Genomic DNA, 17,858 nt, shown 5'->3' with positions numbered 1-17,858 from the left:
GTCTGTCTCGCTGCGCCATGTATGTGTGTGCCGTTCGCCACGACTGTCTGCTTTTCGCCACGGATGTCCGCGTGTCCGCCCTGCTTTGTGTACCGTCCGCACCGCTTTCCGCGTGTCTCTCGGGCCGCGCTAGCCGCCGGCTTCAGAGGCTGACCGCACCGCTTCTCTGTTCCCCTGCAGCGCTGTTCGACTGGGCCTCTCCAAACGGCACCAGCACCGCCGCCCAGCCGGCCGACTCCGGCAGCCCAGCGCCGCCCGGCGCCAGCGGCGCACACTCGTCATTGGCCGCGCCGCCGGTAGATGGCAGTGATCGCGCCGGCGGCTCGCTGGAGCCGTTCCGGGCCAGTCCCACGGAGACGTATGACGCCGTGGTCAATACCATAGTGAACGACCCTCCGTCAGAGAGGGATAACTCTCTGGAGCCGACCGGGGAGCCGTGGGAGGGCGCGGCGCCCCCTCTGACCCCCGCCCCCGCCCCCGCCACAGAGGCGGCCGCCTCGGCGGCGCCGGCGGCCGTGGAGCGGCCGGCTCAGCACCGCGCCGGTCACCGCGGCCGGCCGCGGAAACACCACAAACACAGACAGAGGCCGGCCGGCGACCAGCAGCACAGTGACCAGAGCAACAGCCTCGCGGCCGGTGAGACAGGACCGGGCGAAACTTAGGGCTGGGAAAGGGCGTGACTTTGCTTGGTCATCATTTATGGTATGGGAAAAGGCAACAATATGCCTTGGTCACCTTTGGCTTTCCTTGCATAATAAGCTCTTCTCGTTTGCGATGGACCATTGTTCGCTTGAGCCTGTGACGTTTGTGACCGATGAGAGCGTTGCTCAGTGCCGCCATTGAAGGCGTTCTGTTGCCGTGCCAGCGCAAGTCGGGTCCCAGGTCCCTCCCTGTATCTGACGCCCCGTGTATTTCTCCCCGCAGACTGCGTGGACCGATTCAACAACTGCCGGCTGGTGCAGCAGGCGCGGCTCTGCAGATATAAATACTACAAGACGCACTGCTGTGAGACCTGCAGTCGCGTCTGAGCCGGGCCAACCGGCTGAGGTATCACACAACACAGCACTGCCATCTGGCGGCGCGCCGACACTGCCACCTAGTGAGCCAGCGGCGAACCGGCAGTGAGCGGCCGGCCCAGTAGAGGACTCTGTATGAGAGCCAGGCCGGGCCGGTACGTGAGGCGCAGTGATCGCCGAAGGTGGGACGCCCTGTTTCAGTCAGGGGCGGACCCCACCCACTAGTGCAGAGTCACAGGGAGATCGACCCTGTGCAGGGTTCCAGCGAGATGGACCCTGTCAGACGGACACATGAGCTTCCCCGGAGGCGGCCCCAGTCCGGCGGACCCCGCGGGCGGCCTGTCCCGCCAGCAGCGTGTATTGGCGGCAGCCGGCCTGCAGCAGCGCCGGCCGGCCGCCCGACTCAGCTTCCAGTGACGCTTTTAACACAGTACTGTATTTAAGCGCGCGCGTCACGACTCGTGCCGGTCTAGGTCATTGCCGTAGTGGTGAGCGCCGCGCGGCGGCCCGACGGGCGGTAGGCGGCGAGCGGGGGCGTCTGAGCCCCCCTCTGTGTGTGTCTCGGGCCGCGAGCGGGCCCCGGGACGGCTCTCGAATGTTCGCTTCCACGCACTCATCGTCGGTAATATATATGATCATCGCTGTCGAGTGGCGGGCGTGTAAACGTGATAGTGTCTGTGGAAATGTGGCACAACAGGAGGCTTATTAGTGTGCACGCTGTCTTACTCGCCATGTCTTTTACAGGACGGAGTGCCTGACTGTTACACCCGTGGTTCCTTAGGTCGGCTTCATCGGGGATTTGAACTCTGGTCTGCTGAGCCGAAGGCAGGGATCCCGCTCCTGCGCCAGGACGCCCCAGTACACAATTGGACATGTTCTTCAGCCATGTAAGTTTCACAGCTTGCCGCCAGCAAGTCAATTATATTGATCTCTGGGAGACGTTGGACATCCCTCAGTTGACCGTATGCAATGTTAGAGAGCGGGCGTTCACACCACTCTCCACAACACATCGGGACGGACCCAACACAGCCCGACCGGGCGTAACAACACAACAAACGCAACAACTGAGGCGGCCCGCCGCCACAACAACACGTCAGGACCCGGGGTACACCCTGCCTAGGGAGAGGTGCGATACACAGACGGGATGGGACTGACTGGGTGGACGCGGCGGGGAGCAGATTGAGACGGTGTGTAGGGAACGGCGACTATAGGGTGCTTCCAAGGGTTAGCGAACATTGATTACGCCAAAGTGAGATTTACCATTCATTCATTGAGAGTTGTGTAACGCACGGCCGACAACGTGTTAAACTCTGATAGTCATAACAAATAACACTACAAGTCCAGTAACTGTCCAGTGCGAGGCATAGTTAGGTTCAATGGCAGTGTTACTATCTACATGGCATGACCAGCATGCGTCACTGAAAATATAGTTATATCATTAACAGTCCAACATAAACATCATATTTTGTCAACACATACAATTATAGTCCACACTGTTAAACACTTGCATACAGATGCCGCTTCGTGTGCTAAGGCGCATGAGTCTAACCCGCCCACTAAGGTGAGAGCATTAATTTGCTACCGATGTGATATTACAGATGTTTTGGAATGCTCCGATCGCATATTATACGTGGGAAAGCACTTGGTGTTCGTCCTGCGGAGCTGGCAGGGGGCCATGACCCCGTGACCTGGTGACCGGTCACGTGACCCGGTGACCGGTCACTCCATGGCTCGGCGAATGGTGTCACAGGCACACACAGCACAGCACACAGTCACACTGGTAGCACACAATGAGATGGTGGCGCACATAGGTAACACAGAGGACCCATAGTGGCACAAAAGACCCTCAGAGGACCCATAGTGGCACACAGGACCTACAGAAGACCCACAATGGCACATAAAGGAAACCCCGAGGACCCTTAGTGCCACCCAGGAAACCCAGAGGACCCATAGTGGCACACAGGACCCCCAGTGGTGGCACACAATACTCAAAGAGGCCCCCGTGTGACACGCAGAATCCCCTGAGGGTCCTCTGTGTCACGCTCCTGCATGACACAGAGGACCCATAGTGACACACAGGACTCTCAGAGGGCCCACAGTGGCACGCAGAATCCTCAGAAGACCCATAGCGGCAGACAGGACCCTCATGTGACCCACAGTGGCACACAAGATCCTCAGAGGACCCATTGTGGTACACAGGATCCTCATGACACAGGATCCTCAGAGGACCCAAAGTGGCACACAGGACCCTCAGAGGGCCCACAATGGCACGCACAGGACCCTTCAGAGGACCCATAGCGGCACACAGTACCCTCATGTGACCCATAATGGCACGCAGGATCCATAAAAGACCAATAGTGGCACACAGAAACCCAAGGGGCTCACAATGGCACACGCAGGACCCTCGAAGGGCCCATAGTGACAAACATGACCCTCAGAGGATCCATAGTGTCACACAGGGCCCTCAGAAGACACATTGCGGCACAAAGGACCCCCAGAGAACTCATAGTGGAACACAGGAACCCAGAAGGCCCATAGTGGCCCACAGGACCCTCAAGAGGACCCATAGTGGCACACAGGGCCCTCAGAGGACCCATAGTGGCACACAGGACCATCAGAGGGCCATTATGTCACACACAGGGGCCTCAGAGGACCCAGGACGGATAGGAAGCTCTGGGTTATGGCTGTTAAAACAGGAGAGACGGAGAGCAGTGTCACCGACACCGGATCGTCAAATCTACGATGCCAAAAACACTATATAGCAATGCCGTTACATGATAAAATTTGGCGCAGAGCAGCTCCTGAATCTCTGTGCAGTTAGTTATTGGTAGACCCGCGTAGATTCGTCTCCTGAGCTCTGTGACGCTGCCCCCAAGCAGTGTCTGTACACATCAAAACAAACTGCCAGAACTCCGATTACCCTCCCCCCCCCCCCAATCCTCCGTCGTAAAGACCCCATCAGACGGCGGGCTCTACTGCTGCAGTGACGTCGTCGCTTCATCAGCGCAGTGACGTCACGGTGCTGGAGGTGACGTCATCCGTGTCGTCATCGGACTCGGTCATGTCTGAGTTTGTGGCGGAGCTGAGCGCGAACTCTCGCTCAAACTCATCCTGCGGCCGCCACCTGCCGGTCACACGAACACGGAGAGACACGGGGTCATATGGGGCGGGGAAGAGGCGAGAGGTGGGGGGGGGGGTGTTGGGGAAAACAGCAAGGAAAACAATCATCGAATATTCGAGAGTGAAATGTTCTATTATTTTTACATTAGATAAACCTGGGTAAATTTGAAGCGACTGCAGTGACCGGGACAGCAATCTTTTAGTGAGACTTGGCATACGTTTACGAGTTTAGCCGGGGACAAGAGACAGGCAGCGTTACAGCCGTGCAAGTTATAAGCGCAAAAGATCCACACAAAACAGTTACAAAGCGTGCAACAAAGGTGTTGGCGGTGGGTAAAGAACGGCATTGCGGTGTGGTGATAAATAATAATAAATAGACTCATCGTGTAATTTAGCTCTTAACCCTCGCCCCGTTGGGGGGGGGGCCATTTTGGCCCCCCCCTGTGGTTTTTCCTGAATAGCAAGAAAACGGCGGCGCGCAGCGCCGCCAAATTTTCAGTACCTTCCCGGGCATCAATTTGACACCTTCACACCAAATTTCAAGTCTTAGGTCACCTTAGGTCAGGAGTTATTGAGGTCAAACTGAGGTCATGTTCGAGCAAAAATGAGCAAAAAACATGCAATCTTGAAACGCTCACCAAATCTACAGTTATCAAGCAATTTCAAAGTTCTTTATATGGTCTAGTACACAAAAGGCGGCGCTACAAAACTGCTATCTCGGATTTTCAAAATTTTTGGTTTTTGACCCAAAAAAAATCAAAAAATTGATTTTTTTTGAAAAACTTTGAAAAAATCCAAAATTTTTCCGAATTTCGAAAAAACCGGAATATATGTGATAGTCCCAGCGCTCTTCTATATACATACCAAATTTCAGATCGATATCTCGTTTTTTGGCCAAGTTATAGCGAAAAAACTGTTCAAAAATGATGACGTCAAATTTTTGAACTCAATTTTTAGCAATTCTAGACATCGTACGGCAAAACAAAGACCACCATTGAACTCCCCGTGACGAGCTGCATCGATTCGATACCCGTTTTATGCAAAAATATTAACTTTGAAATTTGACCTAATTTGACCTGACCTTGACCTGACCTTGACCTGACCTACACCAAAACGTGACATAAGCTGGCCCCAAAGGCTGCCTGACCCACATAATCGCATTTGTCATGTAAAATGGACCATAAAACATGTATCACACGACACTTTCATATTGTGACCCCCCCGTGACCTGACCTCTGTGACCTGACCTGGTATCAGTGACCTCAAATAGCAAAATATGTGTTTGAAGAACATTTTCCCATCGATGATTTTCAATGAAATGCATTTTACTCGATTTTACAACGCATTTCTTGAAGTGCCTGTAAACGGTGAAAATTGGACCTTTGACCTGACCTGTGACGTCATCGGTTTGACCTAGGTCAATAAAATTGGGTCACAAGGTAGTTCCCCGTTAGGGCTATCCAACGCCGTTTACCGCTTGTCGCTATGTTGCGTGGTTCTCGAGATCTTAGGGGGGGGCCAAAATGGCCCCCCCCCCCCCAACCGGGCGCGTTGCTCGGCAGAGCCCAACGGGGCGCGGGTTAAAAAGGTTGATTAAACCAGGTTAATTTGATGTGAAAAGTGTGTCGCATCCGACGAAAGTTAACGCCAGCAAATAAAAACTTAATGTTTAGCTTATCAACAGGTTAAAAAATGCACGAAAACGAAAGTGAAAACTGGAACACTGGAGCGTAGCCGGCACTGTTACGTCCAGTAGGTCCGCCCCGGTGTCTGGTGGCCGGCTCATCTATGGTCCGCCCCTCTACCCCTCCCCCACCCAGTACCCCTCCCTATGCCGCCTGAGTGACCGACCAGTAGGCGGCGCGCGCGCGCTCCAGGCTGGCCAGGTCGCCGGGCACGGAGATCAGGTGGAGCGCCACGGCCAGTCGGGCGCCCGTCTCCTCCAGCTGCTGGGTGGACAGGTGGGAGCCCTGGCGCGCCCAGCCGCGGCAGAGGGGTCAGACAGGCTCCGGGAGTTTCGTCGGGGGATTAGAATCAGACAGACGGGAGGGTAGGACGAGCGAGGAGAAGAAAAGGAAATGGAGGGATTGAGAAAATATATAGAATACGGGGTTCGCCCAGCCGAGGCGGAGCGGTGACGGACACATGAACGAGACATGCGTTAGTCGTTACATACAGAGGGTGGTTCAGTTCTGCGGCAGGGAGACAGCCGGGGCACAGTCGACAGATTACAAAGGTGGCGGTATCGGCGCGGCTATAGACGCATGGTGACACGTTTAGGGTGCGTACGGTGAATATTCGCCGTTTACGTATGAAGTTATAACCACTAGCGTTAATAAAGGTTCCAGAGCGAGTTACCACAACTCAAAGCAAAGGTCGCCACTTTCGTATCTTCCAAGGCGCACTCCAATAATCATCAAATGCAACGACCAGTTGTCAACAACGTACACCAGACCAGGCCAGACCAGACCAGGAGTACCCTGCCAGGCCGCCCCCTCCCCGGCCCCGTTCCCGCCATCTCCCCCGGCGCCGGTACCTGGTAGGGTCCCTGATCGCAGCCGCAGTAGCTGCTCTCCAGTGTGTAGCTGCGCTGCACGCCCAGCTCCCTCCAGACCACCACCCGGGCCGTGGTCTCGCGGGAGCGCTCCACCGACAGATGGCAGCACCGCAGACTGAACGCCGGCGCCACACGGTACAGCGCCTGCACGACACACGGATACAGACTGAACGGATGTACAATACACAGATACACGCTGAACACCAGCGCCACTCGGTACAGCGCCTGTACGACACACGGATAATTACTAGCCTGTCGCACATACGATTTGTCCCCCGCCATACACACGAGCGCCACGCAATCAGGAAAACATACCCCTGTCGCAGTTATTAATAACTGGAAACCAGCAGCCGGCCGTAAGAGACGTGGCTCAGGTTCCACTCGTCATCAGCACAGGCAAATGATGCAAACCATTCGATATGTACCCGCTCAGGCCGCGCCTGGCGACGAAGAAGTCAATGATCGACTCGCTCTTGTCTTACCTGAGGCAGACAGGCGGCCCGCTGTCTCACCTGAGGCAGGCAGCTGACCAGTGGCTCTTTGTCTCACCTGAGGCAGGCAGACGGCTCTTTGTCTCAACTGCGGAAGGCAGACGGCTCTTTGTCTCAACTGCGGAAGGCAGCTGACCAGTGGCTCTTTGTCTCACCTGAGGCAGGCAGGCGGCTCTTTACCTCACCTGGGGTAGGCAGTCGCGTCATTGTCTTGCCTAAGGAACACAGGCGGCTCGTTGTCTCACCTGCGGCAGGCAGCTGACCAGCGGCTCGTTGTCTCACCTGCGGCAGACAGCTGACCAGCGGCTCGTTGTCAGCCGTCTCACGGTCGGTGGCCAGCCAGGAGCGCCGGGTGCTGCAGCCGTACAGGAAGATGTTCTTACGGCACGAGTGTCCGTGGTAGTCGCAGAACAGGTAGGGCGGGCCGTTTCAGCACGAACGTCGAGTACTCCAGCATCGCCTGGACGGACAGTGGCGGCGGGACGGCTTTGAGAATGCCGCATTTTCGGAAAGACTGAACGTGAACGACCGTATTGAGAACAATTTAGCATGTAAAAATAATGCATCGGATAACACTCTGAACCCTCGCCGCATTGCAAGAGGTTCTTGGAGAAAAACGGAGCTGCATTATGCTATCGCACTGAGAAGGCAGGGAGGGGTGGGATCACTCTATCGCGACCGGCGCTCCCACTGGGAACTGACCGCACTGAGTCTCCCCCAGACCTACTGACCTTGGTGCGGTATACGACAGGGTGTAGGGGAGTCGTTCTGTCCCCTGACTACACTGACCTTGGTGCGACATAACACACTGACCTTGGTCCGGTATATGACCGGGTGCAGGTGGGGGTCGGGCGTCTTCCAGCGCCGGTTCAGGTCCTCGTCCGTCAGACCGCACCGGTGACTGTCGGTATTACAGAAACATAGAGTGAGCCATTAGTCACCCCTCCTGTCACCTGATTACTTATCAAAACTGCACCTGTTCCTGAAGAATATCAATGATTCAGCAAGTTCAATGATTCACTCATCTCGGCGCTACCTGGAGCCGGACCTTATCCCCTTTATCCACAGACGGTAGATGCTCATCGCGGTAGCCGCCTCCCCACCTTCATCCCCTCTCATTCAGTCCTCATTCCTCCCACCCGGCATTCCCCCCCCCCTCACCTGTCCCCCCTCTCACTCACCATCCGTTGACGACTCCGGCCACGTTCAGCATGGGCACCAGTTTGAAGATGAACCGGTCGCGGAGCGCGGCCGCCTCTGGCGCGTCACTGAGCAGGAAGCGCAGCGTGCCCTCCAGCGACCACGAGGCGCCGCTCTCCCCCGGGTGGATCCGGGCAGTGAGGAACACCATCTCCTTCTGAGGGAAGAGTGGGGAAGGTCAGAAACACCATCTTCTTCTGAGAGGAGAGAGGGGGAGGGGTGGATCTGCGCAGTGAGGAACACCATCTGCTTCTGGGGGGAGAGGAGAGTGGGGAAGGTCAGAAACACTATCTCCTTCTGAGGGGCAGAGGTCAAAGGGGTAATCAGCGCTGTCAGAAACATCATCTCCTTCTGAAGGGGCAGAGGGGAGAGATGGTGGGATAAAGCGAGAGAGAGAGAGAGAGAGAGAGAGAGAGAGAGAGAGAGAGAGAGAGAGAGAGAGAGAGAGAGAGAGAGAGAGAAAGAGAGAGAGAGAGAGAGAGAGAGAGAGAGAGAGAGAGAGAGAGAGAGAGAGAGAGAGAGAGAGAGAGAGAGAGAGAGAGAGAGAGAGAGAGAGAGAGAGAGAGAGAGAGAGAGAGAGAGAGAGAGAGAGAGAGAGAGAGTGAGAAGAGGAGGTGGTCCAAAAACACCATCTCCTACGGGGAGAGAGAGGGAGAAGGTTAAGACGAGAGATTCAAGAAATAAAACGCGGAGACAATCAAATCAATAAGGCATGGAAGAATAGGCGGAATAATTAAGCAAAGTGATCCGTAGTATCGTTGAGCCCGTTCATTCTTTAGGCCAATCAGTGACTGTCTCAATGACTACAGAAGAAACGATATACCTACGTCATTACTACACATGTTGACGCTACAACAGGGCGCCCACTCTGGCTCCCTCAATTATCAGCGCACGTCTTCGTAGCGTCTCGAGCTGACCTTGTGCTGGGGTCCGTGGCCGGTGACGGTGACCAGAGACGCCGTGTTTCTGATTACTGACCTTGTGCTGGGGTCCGTGGCCGGTGACGGTGACCAGAGACGCCGTGTTTCTGAACTGACCTTGTGCTGGGGTCCGTGCCCTGTGACGGTGACCAGGGACGCCGTGTTTCTGATTACTGACCTTGTGCTGGGGTCCGTGCTCTGTGACGGTGACCAGGGACGCCGTGTTTCTGAGCTGACCTTGTGCTGGGGTCCGTGCCCTGTGACGGTGACCAGGGACGCCGTGTTTCTGATTACTGACCTTGTGCTGGGGTCCGTGCTCTGTGACGGTGACCAGGGACGCCGTGTTTCTGATTACTGACCTTGTGCTGGGGTCCGTGCCCTGTGACGGTGACCAGGGACGCCGTGTTTCTGAACTGACCTTGTGCTGGGGTCCGTGCTCTGTGACGGTGACCAGGGACGCCGTGTTTCTGATTACTGACCTTGTGCTGGGGTCCGTGCCCTGTGACGGTGACCAGGGACGCCGTGTTTCTGAACTGACCTTGTGCTGGGGTCCGTGGCCGGTGACGGTGATCAGGGGCGCCGTGTTTCTGAACTGACCTTGTGCTGGGGTCCGTGGCCGGTGACGGTGACCAGGGACGCCGTGTTCCCGTCCAGGTCCGCCGCCAGGGTCTCAGTACCCCACCAGATGTCCGGTGACACGGCGCAGCTCCCCAGCAGCTCCAGCACCGTCTGAGAGGGAGACGGAGGGACCGGTGTTACGCTACAGGAGTAACAGTTCCTACAGCGCCTGAGAACTCACTGACTCATGGCCGGACACAGGTGTTACATCCGAATGGTGTATCGAATAGCTCCAAGAAAACCAGGAACGCTTATCTCCAACAGATCGCCTGCGGCTGTAGCCTGCGCAACCGCAGGCGTAGGGTAGGGTAGGGTAGGGTAGGGTAGGGTAGGGTAGGGTAGGGTAGGGTAGGGTAGGGTAGTGTAGGGGTAGGGTAGGGTAGGGTAGGGTAGGGTAGGGTAGGGTAGGTAGGGTAGGGTAGGGTTGCATTGAGTAACATCCTAACTTACAAAGGGCTCGAAAAACTCGCATGCATCACCATCATACTTTACAGTTTTTTTCTATTTTTTTCTTTTTTTCTCTCTTTACAGTTCAATTAAAAGCAGTTACCCAATCTACACAAATAATACCAATAAAAATGCAAGTTTCTACACCCAAACTGGAGTGATTACGTTCACCGTTCCGTGCTTCTATCCTCAGGATACTGAAATCCTTTTCCTCCACGCCGCAACCCCCTCCGGGCTGGACAGGCACCTTTATCTCATGCGGGCTGCTCCCTTGGAGCGGCACCGCTGCTCCCGAAGAAGTGCACCCCGTAGCCGGGTGCAGTGAGTACCTTGGGGCTGGGTGGCCTGTCCTCTGGACGGGCTCGGCCCCGGTGACTCACTAGGGTGCCTGCCCAGACCAATGTCTCCCCCTATTTTCTGTCATCCTTCCGGCTCTGAAATGGTCTCGTCAGACCGAAAGGGCCTAACCCAACAAAACAAAAACAAAGAGATTACGTTACTACAACAGCAGAGTTGTGGCTATTCCGAGAGCGTTAGCCAGCACCTACCCTCATCCTGGTGTAGGTGTACCCCCTATTTTCTGTCATCCTTCCGGCTCTGAAATGGTCTCGTCAGACCGAAAGGGCCTAACCCAACAAAACAAAAACAAAGAGATTACGTTACTACAACAGCAGAGTTGTGGCTATTCCGAGAGCGTTAGCCAGCACCTACCCTCATCCTGGTGTAGGTGTACGGGTAGTGGTAGGCATCTATCTCACCCTCATCCTGGTGTAGGTGTACGGGTAGTGGAAGGCCATGTAGCAGACGTCGGCGTCGTGCGGGAACTTGACGCAGAACGAGGCCGTGCAGTACACACGGTTGTGCTTTCCCTGCTGCAAAACACAAGGAACGTAACATCAATACGGACACAGACCGTACCACCACTTATCACAGTGTTATCTTTAACCCGATCTCTACACAGTACCGCCGCGTTCCCTTCCCTAACTGACTTGTTTTCGACTGCCCGGGTGTCGGGCCTGCCCAGTGCCCACGGTACGCACAGTACTCCCCCTCCCCTACCTCTCCTGCTTTCGACTGCCCGGGAGTCGGGCCTGCCCAGTGCCCACGGTACGCACAGTACCCCCCCCCCCCCCTCTCCCCCAATGCACCTGTTTGCGGCTGTCCGGGTGCGGGGCCTGTCCGCGGTATCCCCTCCCCCTAACGCACCTGTTTTCGACTCCCCGGGTGTCGCGCCTGTCTGCGGTAAGCGTTCCGGTAGTAGAAGACGTCCATCCCGACCCTGGTCCAGTGCGGTCGGCCGCGCAGAGACTCCTTCACAGAGAACAACACCGGGCGCATCCCTGCCGTCGGGCAGAGAGGGGGTTTGTGACAGCGAGTGGAGGAGCGGGAGAACTGTGAGTGGAAATTAACAGTCGTCACAGCCTCATATGGAAGGCGCTATGAGTATTTTGAGTAATCAAAGTCAAGTTGGCATTCCATGTTTAGGGAGGAATGAGAGCTGGGTTGCACTCACCCCGTCGGCCCCTTGGTCAAGACGAACGAAGGAAATCGACGGGTCTGGCGAGGGTGAAGCCCCCCCCCCCCTCCCCGAAGCCGTCACCGCCGTCGCTGACGGTCGTCGTCTGGCGCTGCTGGTACCGCACCTGTCTGGTACTCGCAGCGCAGCTTCTCGTTGTTGATGACGTTGAATGTGTAGGTCAGGTCGGCGCGCATGTTGGACACCTCAAAGTAGAACCACTGCTGGTGTCGACTGGAGCTGACGTCCGGACACAGGATCAGGTCGTACTCGTGGGGACCCGTCTGCGGAGAGTAAAAATGAACACCCATACCCTCAATATGTAAAGAACAACAAGCAACACGATCGTAAAGGTCTGCCGAAAGAAGAGAACTAACTAAAAGACTTGACTAGAGAACGATAAACCGAATGTATGACTTACATTTGGTGCAGAAAAAATCGTAGTGAGGGCACCTAGCAGAAAAGATAAAACAAGAAATAGTGACTGGTTTAGGAAGCTAGCTGTGACTGCCTGTTCGTGTCGCAATCGCAAACCTACCCGTATGCTCCTACGCAGGTTTCCGGACTCGAAGCGGGACTCGAAGCGCAGGCTGGACTCCTGGTTGATCTCGATCAGGGTCGATGACACCGTCTTTTCGTCGTGGTTGTCCAGAACCCTGGAAAGATAGCGTTCGAACATATTAAGAACAGAAGTCGAGTCGGTGAGGGGCGATAGAGCCGTACAAGAGTGAAGGTTAGAAGAATCATAGACGATTCAGTCAGCTGTCGCATTTATGTGTTACCGACCAGTGCTCAACCATTCACTTCATCCTCCTGAGGAAACGTGGAAAGACGACCAGTCCTCATCTCGAGGTGAGGCCGTTATCTTCTCTGAGGAAGGTTGACGGCCTCTTCTGAGAATGTCATCGTTCCCTCCGGACAGTCCTCCCGAGCCAGTGTTCTCACTTGAGACTTGATCTCATGGGATAAAGTTCTTCTCTGAGACTATTCTCGTTCTCACCTGAGACTGTTGTCCTCCCTGGAAAAGGTTCTCACCTGATGCTATTGTCCTCCCGGGAGAACGTGGACACGAGGAAGTCGTAGTCGTAGACCACCTTGGTGTCCAGACTGCGCTGGCCCAGCGCGTCGTCCACCAGACTCTGCACCTTTCGTCTGTTGTACAGACCGAGAAGGCACGGTCAGACGGGTACGGTGAGCGGGTGTATATCGGACATTTTTTTTTTTTTAATTTTTTTTAAACGTTTTCTCTGTATTTTCCATAGTCAAGTACATGTATAGGTATTATTTGTAGGTGTGTTCGATTTGCAAATATGATGCAAATGCATGAATAATAAAGTGATAGCTATACTTAAATAAGTTTGGCAGCGCATAACCGTAAACAATTGCAAATGGACGCCTTACGAAGCGACATTGCATCAAACGCTGACTGAGCTATTGCCTAATGACTAAAGCCGAACACTGAACGCGCAGCACATTGCGACACGGTCATTGCGGCACAGCATCCTATCAGGCGTATACAGCAGTGACATCTAGCGGCTGGGACATAGTGTGTCAGATACCGCGGGACAGACACGATAGGAGCCGAGACAGGATAGTGGAATGATGCAAGCTGGTAGGATCTGCTCCCTTTGGGCTCATTCTGATCCAAAACAGACCGACCATCGCAAATTTGGTGAGATGAAGTGAGATAAACCCCAATAGTCTATGAAAGAGCTCTCATAACTACGGCCATACATCGTAAAAAAGGAATGCCGCACTGAGTCATGCACGACAGCCCCCAAAATCACAAACAGACCGTCCCCGACAATTTCCCGGTAACTTCTCTCGCGAAGTCTCCCCCCCCCCCAATCCCTGCTATTCAGTTGAAATCAGCTCCGGTCACAAGCCCACGATACCTGCACACCATGCGGTCACAGGTCCCGAGCGGCTCGCTCTCCCCCGAGCTGGCGGCGCCCACCATATCCGGGTAGGCCAGCTTCACGAACGGCGCCACGTGCCGCGTCTTCTGCGCCAGACGCCTGCCGGGCGGCAGCGGGCAGGCTCGTTACGGCTGGGTAGCGGCAGCTCAGTGGTGCGCTGGGGGTGCATCGGTTGTCGTGTGGATTGAAAGTAATGGTGTACGATAAAGCCAATGGGATGAACGATATAAGAGGCACAGTTTTCTTCACGGTATGGTCTCGGTACACTGTACATAGTTTGCAAGCTGCTTCACTTTGGCATCAAAAGACGACTGAGCTTGCTATCTACGCATGTCATCGATTATACGCTCAATTTAGCGCCATTCGTCGGGTGTCTCATAGTCCCGCTATCTCAGTACTGCAGTACCTCCGTCCTGTACCGCAGCGGGCCCTCGGCCGTACCTGTACACCTCGGTGTACTGTCTGCGGGAGTCGCCCTGGCCGCCGCGCTCCGAGAGGCGCTGCCAGGCCTCCTGAAGCCGGCCGGGGGTCAGCCGGCCCTCGGCGGCCCCCAGCGCTGTCGGCGGCGGGGCGGCGCAGGGCCGCACCCCGGCCCGCTGCCGACACAGCCGGGTCAGGCAGCGCGGCAGGCACTGGCAGCCGGCGCCCTTCTCGGCCGGGGAGAGCGCCGGAGAGGCCTCCGAGGGGGGCGGCGCGCGCGGCGGGCTGCGCGGCGCCGCCGGCTCGGCCAGCTCGGCGAACAGCGGCGCGCAGCGGAGCAGCTCGGCGGCCGGCGCGCGCACCGGCTCCGGCAGGCAGGCCGGGTGGGCGCGCACCAGCGCCGCCGGCTGCTCCGTCTCCGTCTCCGTCTCCGTCTCCGTCTCCGTCTCTGATCCCGACTCGTCGTCCGACCCGCCGTCGGCGTCTGGGGGAGGGGGAGAGTGGTCAGTGGGAGAGGGGCGGGGCGGGGCGGCCTTCTGAGAACATGCGGCGCAATAGTAACGCACTGCCGTTACGTAACGCGCTGCGTCACCCACGCGCTATGAGTAATAGTACCGTGCCCACGGTTAGTGCCGCGCTCACGGCGCAATAATAATCAACGGGGACGGTCGACGTAAGGCCAGCGCAGTAGAGAGCCGGCCACTTACAAAAACTGCGCGCTTAGTACTGAACTGTAAACTGAAACCAATCAAAACTACGCATGTTCATTGTTCTGCGCTGGATGATACTGAGAAGTTGCGTAAGAAAAAAGAACGGGATAATTTCACTAAAATGTCTAATGACTATCCACTAAGAGGCGATAAACCCACGTAGAGTGTTGTCCTGTTCGGGCCACAGAGGAGCTATCCATCATACCTGCGAACAGAACTTCGATTCGGGCGCTGTACGTACAACGATTTCTGCCGACCTAACAGCAACGAAACACTACATTCAAGAGCATAAATCATACACTTATGTTGGTGTAGCTATAATGATTACCTGAGCCATAGATAGCATGAATCATGTTATATATGCCTAAGTTTTTGTAACTATAATCAAGCGCAAAAAAAAAACATAATAGCAAGGCTCCCATTTACATCATAGCGCAGGTATCAACAAACACCCCGAGTCCCTCTAAATAGGTCCCAACAGAAGCCCCCAGAAGCCCCATAGCCCCGTTCCCCCGGGGCGCGGTGCCGTACCTCCCTTGCCGTCTGCTGTGGCGCGCGCCGCCGCCGGAGCCGTGAAGCTGACCGGACTCTCCAGTCGCGCCACGGGCAGACTCCACTTGGCCACGCAGCGCAGCACGGTGTTGGCTGCGCGACAGAACAGCCGGTCGTGCCGCTCCGCCGGTGAACACGAACGGAGGAACGACTGCATCGCCTCGCAGACGCGGGCCTCCATCAGCGCCTCCCGGCCCGGCTCTGAGGGGAGAAGTCACCGGCGGGTCAGAGGAGTAGCCAACGGGTCAGAGGTTACCAACGGTCCAGAGGGGTCACAAATTGTTTAGAGGGCGTTATATGTAGATATTAGAAAGGCCACTGGCCACTGCACTGGTATACTTGTACCTATAAGAAGTCACTGATTTCGTTGCAGGTGAAATGTGAATCTCCAACGCTTTCGGATCTTCTGAACCCCCGTACCAGGACCTCAGCGATTTCAACGTTAAAGTCTAGGCGGGCGGAGGTCCTGGTACGGGGTTCAGAAGATCAGAAACGGTTGGAGATTCACATTTCACCGACAACGTGGATTCGGAAAGGTAGCCGGGCCGGGCGAGGACCAGTAAGAGAGCGGGGCGACGAGGAAGAAGGAACACGAAACACGGTCAATGGTTTGAAATAAAAATCAGTTTCCAGCATACGTAATGGCATTAGCCAAAACGAGCAATCCGTGGAAAGTTCCTGATCGTGAAGTGAGCAAACGGCAGTCAAGTTGAGCCACTAGGAATCCAGAAGCTCAGTATGTTTATACCGCGGAGCTCCAGGGGTATATCACAGCCTACAGAGGCCAGCTGAGTTCAGCGACCGCCAGCGGCCGAAATCAAACTTCAGCCTTTAGATATCAGCGGCAGGGAGGCCATATAGAAGCCCGCGAGCGTTCAAAGAGTGACACGAGTCCACTGTTTGTGATATTGCAGCGAGAAGCGTGACCTTGACAAGCACAGTAGGTACTCTGCAGTCCGCTCTGTTTATTGCCATGACTGCACTGTCCGCCCACCGCCATGCCACAAATATTCCACTATGCTGACAAGCGAGCACGAAGCGCGTAGCGAGACTATACTATGTAGCGAAATAGTCATTGCATGATCGGCTCGACTCGGTCTGAAATGCTTTTGAGACTTTTATCTTCGTCACCAGCTTTGGCAAACCTTCCCAATCTTAAGGCACTCAACGAGCGATACATTTCCATGAGTTCTGGTTGGAACTGCGCCAGGTCATGTGAACATCTCAAAAACGACTGAGCCGATTGCTCTAACTTTAGTACACCCGACACCGTTAGACACCGGTTAGGAAGGTGACCAGCACAATATTTTGGGTTTCACTTCGCACGTGCAAGTGACGTGCACTCGTGCGGTGTATTGTGTTCCTTTGCTTGTCACCCTTCAAGTCGCTTTACTGGAGACAAACACAGCATCATGACATCGTGTTTGCAAATGAAATCCCTCAAGTCCTGTCGTGCGTCGTATTTTTAACAAGAAAAAAAACACGGCCGTATACCGAATCGCATTACCTGCAAATGTTTGCACACGCGGCAAAACACGCACTAGTATATTACACATTGTCCTCAGTATGTAACAATGAATCAACGTTTGCGTTAAGCAATCAGCCGATATGAACCAAGTAGGTAAAGAAATTATCAAATCGCGATAGGGGCGGATCAGTGTTTTGATGGGGAGGTGCACACGGTACTAACGCCGCGCGGCACTAACCGTTGGCGCCCTCGCCGCCCAATGGATGCGCACGGTACTAACAGCGATACGAGTAAACCAACATCTCGGCCTTAGTGAACAGATTAGATCACAATAACAGAAAAGACAAAGAGCCGAGATAGGGGGCAGGACTTTGGTTGTCCTTCAACCCATCATCTACAGATATAGGCAAACATCAGGCAAAAAACTATTGACATGCCAAATTATTATGGAAAACAGGCGGATGGCAAGCCTATTAAAAATGCATTGGGCAATGGGTTCGTTGGGTTAGTTAGAGGCTAGAGCTCTCAACTGCACTATATACAGGACGAGTGCCACGAAAAGTCCGGAGAGGGCCGAAATCCCAAAAAAAGAGCAGGGAAAGTCAAGAACGGACTCGAAATGACGTGCGTGACCTAAGAGGCTGTAACCTGACCTTGAAATGAGGTCAACCCATTCAAAAAGTAGGTATATCATTCGACGCGCCTGATCATGGCAAACACGATGGTGCCGGAATTGCGGCTACGCGATTTCTTGGCAAAGTTCTTCAATCTTCACCTAAACCGAACCCCACGTTGGATCACTTAACCTGGCCTCAGAGGTCACGGACTGACCTGAGACCTTTAACCCGCGCCCCGTTGGGCTCTGCCGAGCAACGCGCCCCGTTGGGGGGGGGGGCATTTTGCC

The 17,858-nt window shown here is 55.1% G+C and overlaps 2 protein-coding genes across 3 annotated transcripts in view; one reads left to right on the top strand and one right to left on the bottom strand.

The window, feature by feature from the left end:
* The window catches only part of LOC122367262 (thrombospondin type-1 domain-containing protein 4-like), a 102,619-nt gene extending 100,934 nt beyond the window's left edge, over window positions 1-1,685 (top strand). For both annotated transcript variants that reach the window (XM_043340210.1, XM_043340211.1), the window contains 2 exons: window positions 181-636; window positions 925-1,685. In XM_043340210.1, the coding sequence (XP_043196145.1) occupies window positions 181-636; window positions 925-1,028 (560 nt within the window). In that variant the 3' untranslated portion in view covers window positions 1,029-1,685. The remainder of the gene's footprint in view (window positions 1-180; window positions 637-924) is intronic.
* Window positions 1,686-1,887: 202 nt separating this feature from the next.
* Window positions 1,888-17,858, bottom strand: part of LOC122367264 (cytosolic carboxypeptidase 1-like) — a 43,236-nt gene continuing 27,265 nt past the window's right edge. Inside the window, 16 exon segments of the mRNA XM_043340217.1 lie at window positions 1,888-4,140; window positions 5,988-6,106; window positions 6,673-6,837; window positions 7,467-7,603; window positions 7,605-7,644; window positions 7,998-8,085; window positions 8,366-8,541; window positions 9,902-10,033; window positions 11,128-11,241; window positions 11,576-11,709; window positions 12,013-12,169; window positions 12,424-12,541; window positions 12,921-13,037; window positions 13,781-13,903; window positions 14,246-14,708; window positions 15,466-15,687. Coding sequence (XP_043196152.1) covers window positions 4,017-4,140; window positions 5,988-6,106; window positions 6,673-6,837; window positions 7,467-7,603; window positions 7,605-7,644; window positions 7,998-8,085; window positions 8,366-8,541; window positions 9,902-10,033; window positions 11,128-11,241; window positions 11,576-11,709; window positions 12,013-12,169; window positions 12,424-12,541; window positions 12,921-13,037; window positions 13,781-13,903; window positions 14,246-14,708; window positions 15,466-15,687 — 2,429 coding nt within the window. The 3' untranslated portion in view covers window positions 1,888-4,016.

The sequence above is a fragment of the Amphibalanus amphitrite genome, unplaced genomic scaffold (genome assembly GCF_019059575.1).
Source record: "Amphibalanus amphitrite isolate SeventyFive unplaced genomic scaffold, NRLGWU_Aamphi_draft 000860F_arrow, whole genome shotgun sequence".
NCBI classification, from domain to species: Eukaryota; Metazoa; Arthropoda; class Thecostraca; order Balanomorpha; family Balanidae; genus Amphibalanus; species Amphibalanus amphitrite.
This window is presented reverse-complemented; position numbering and strand designations above follow the sequence as displayed.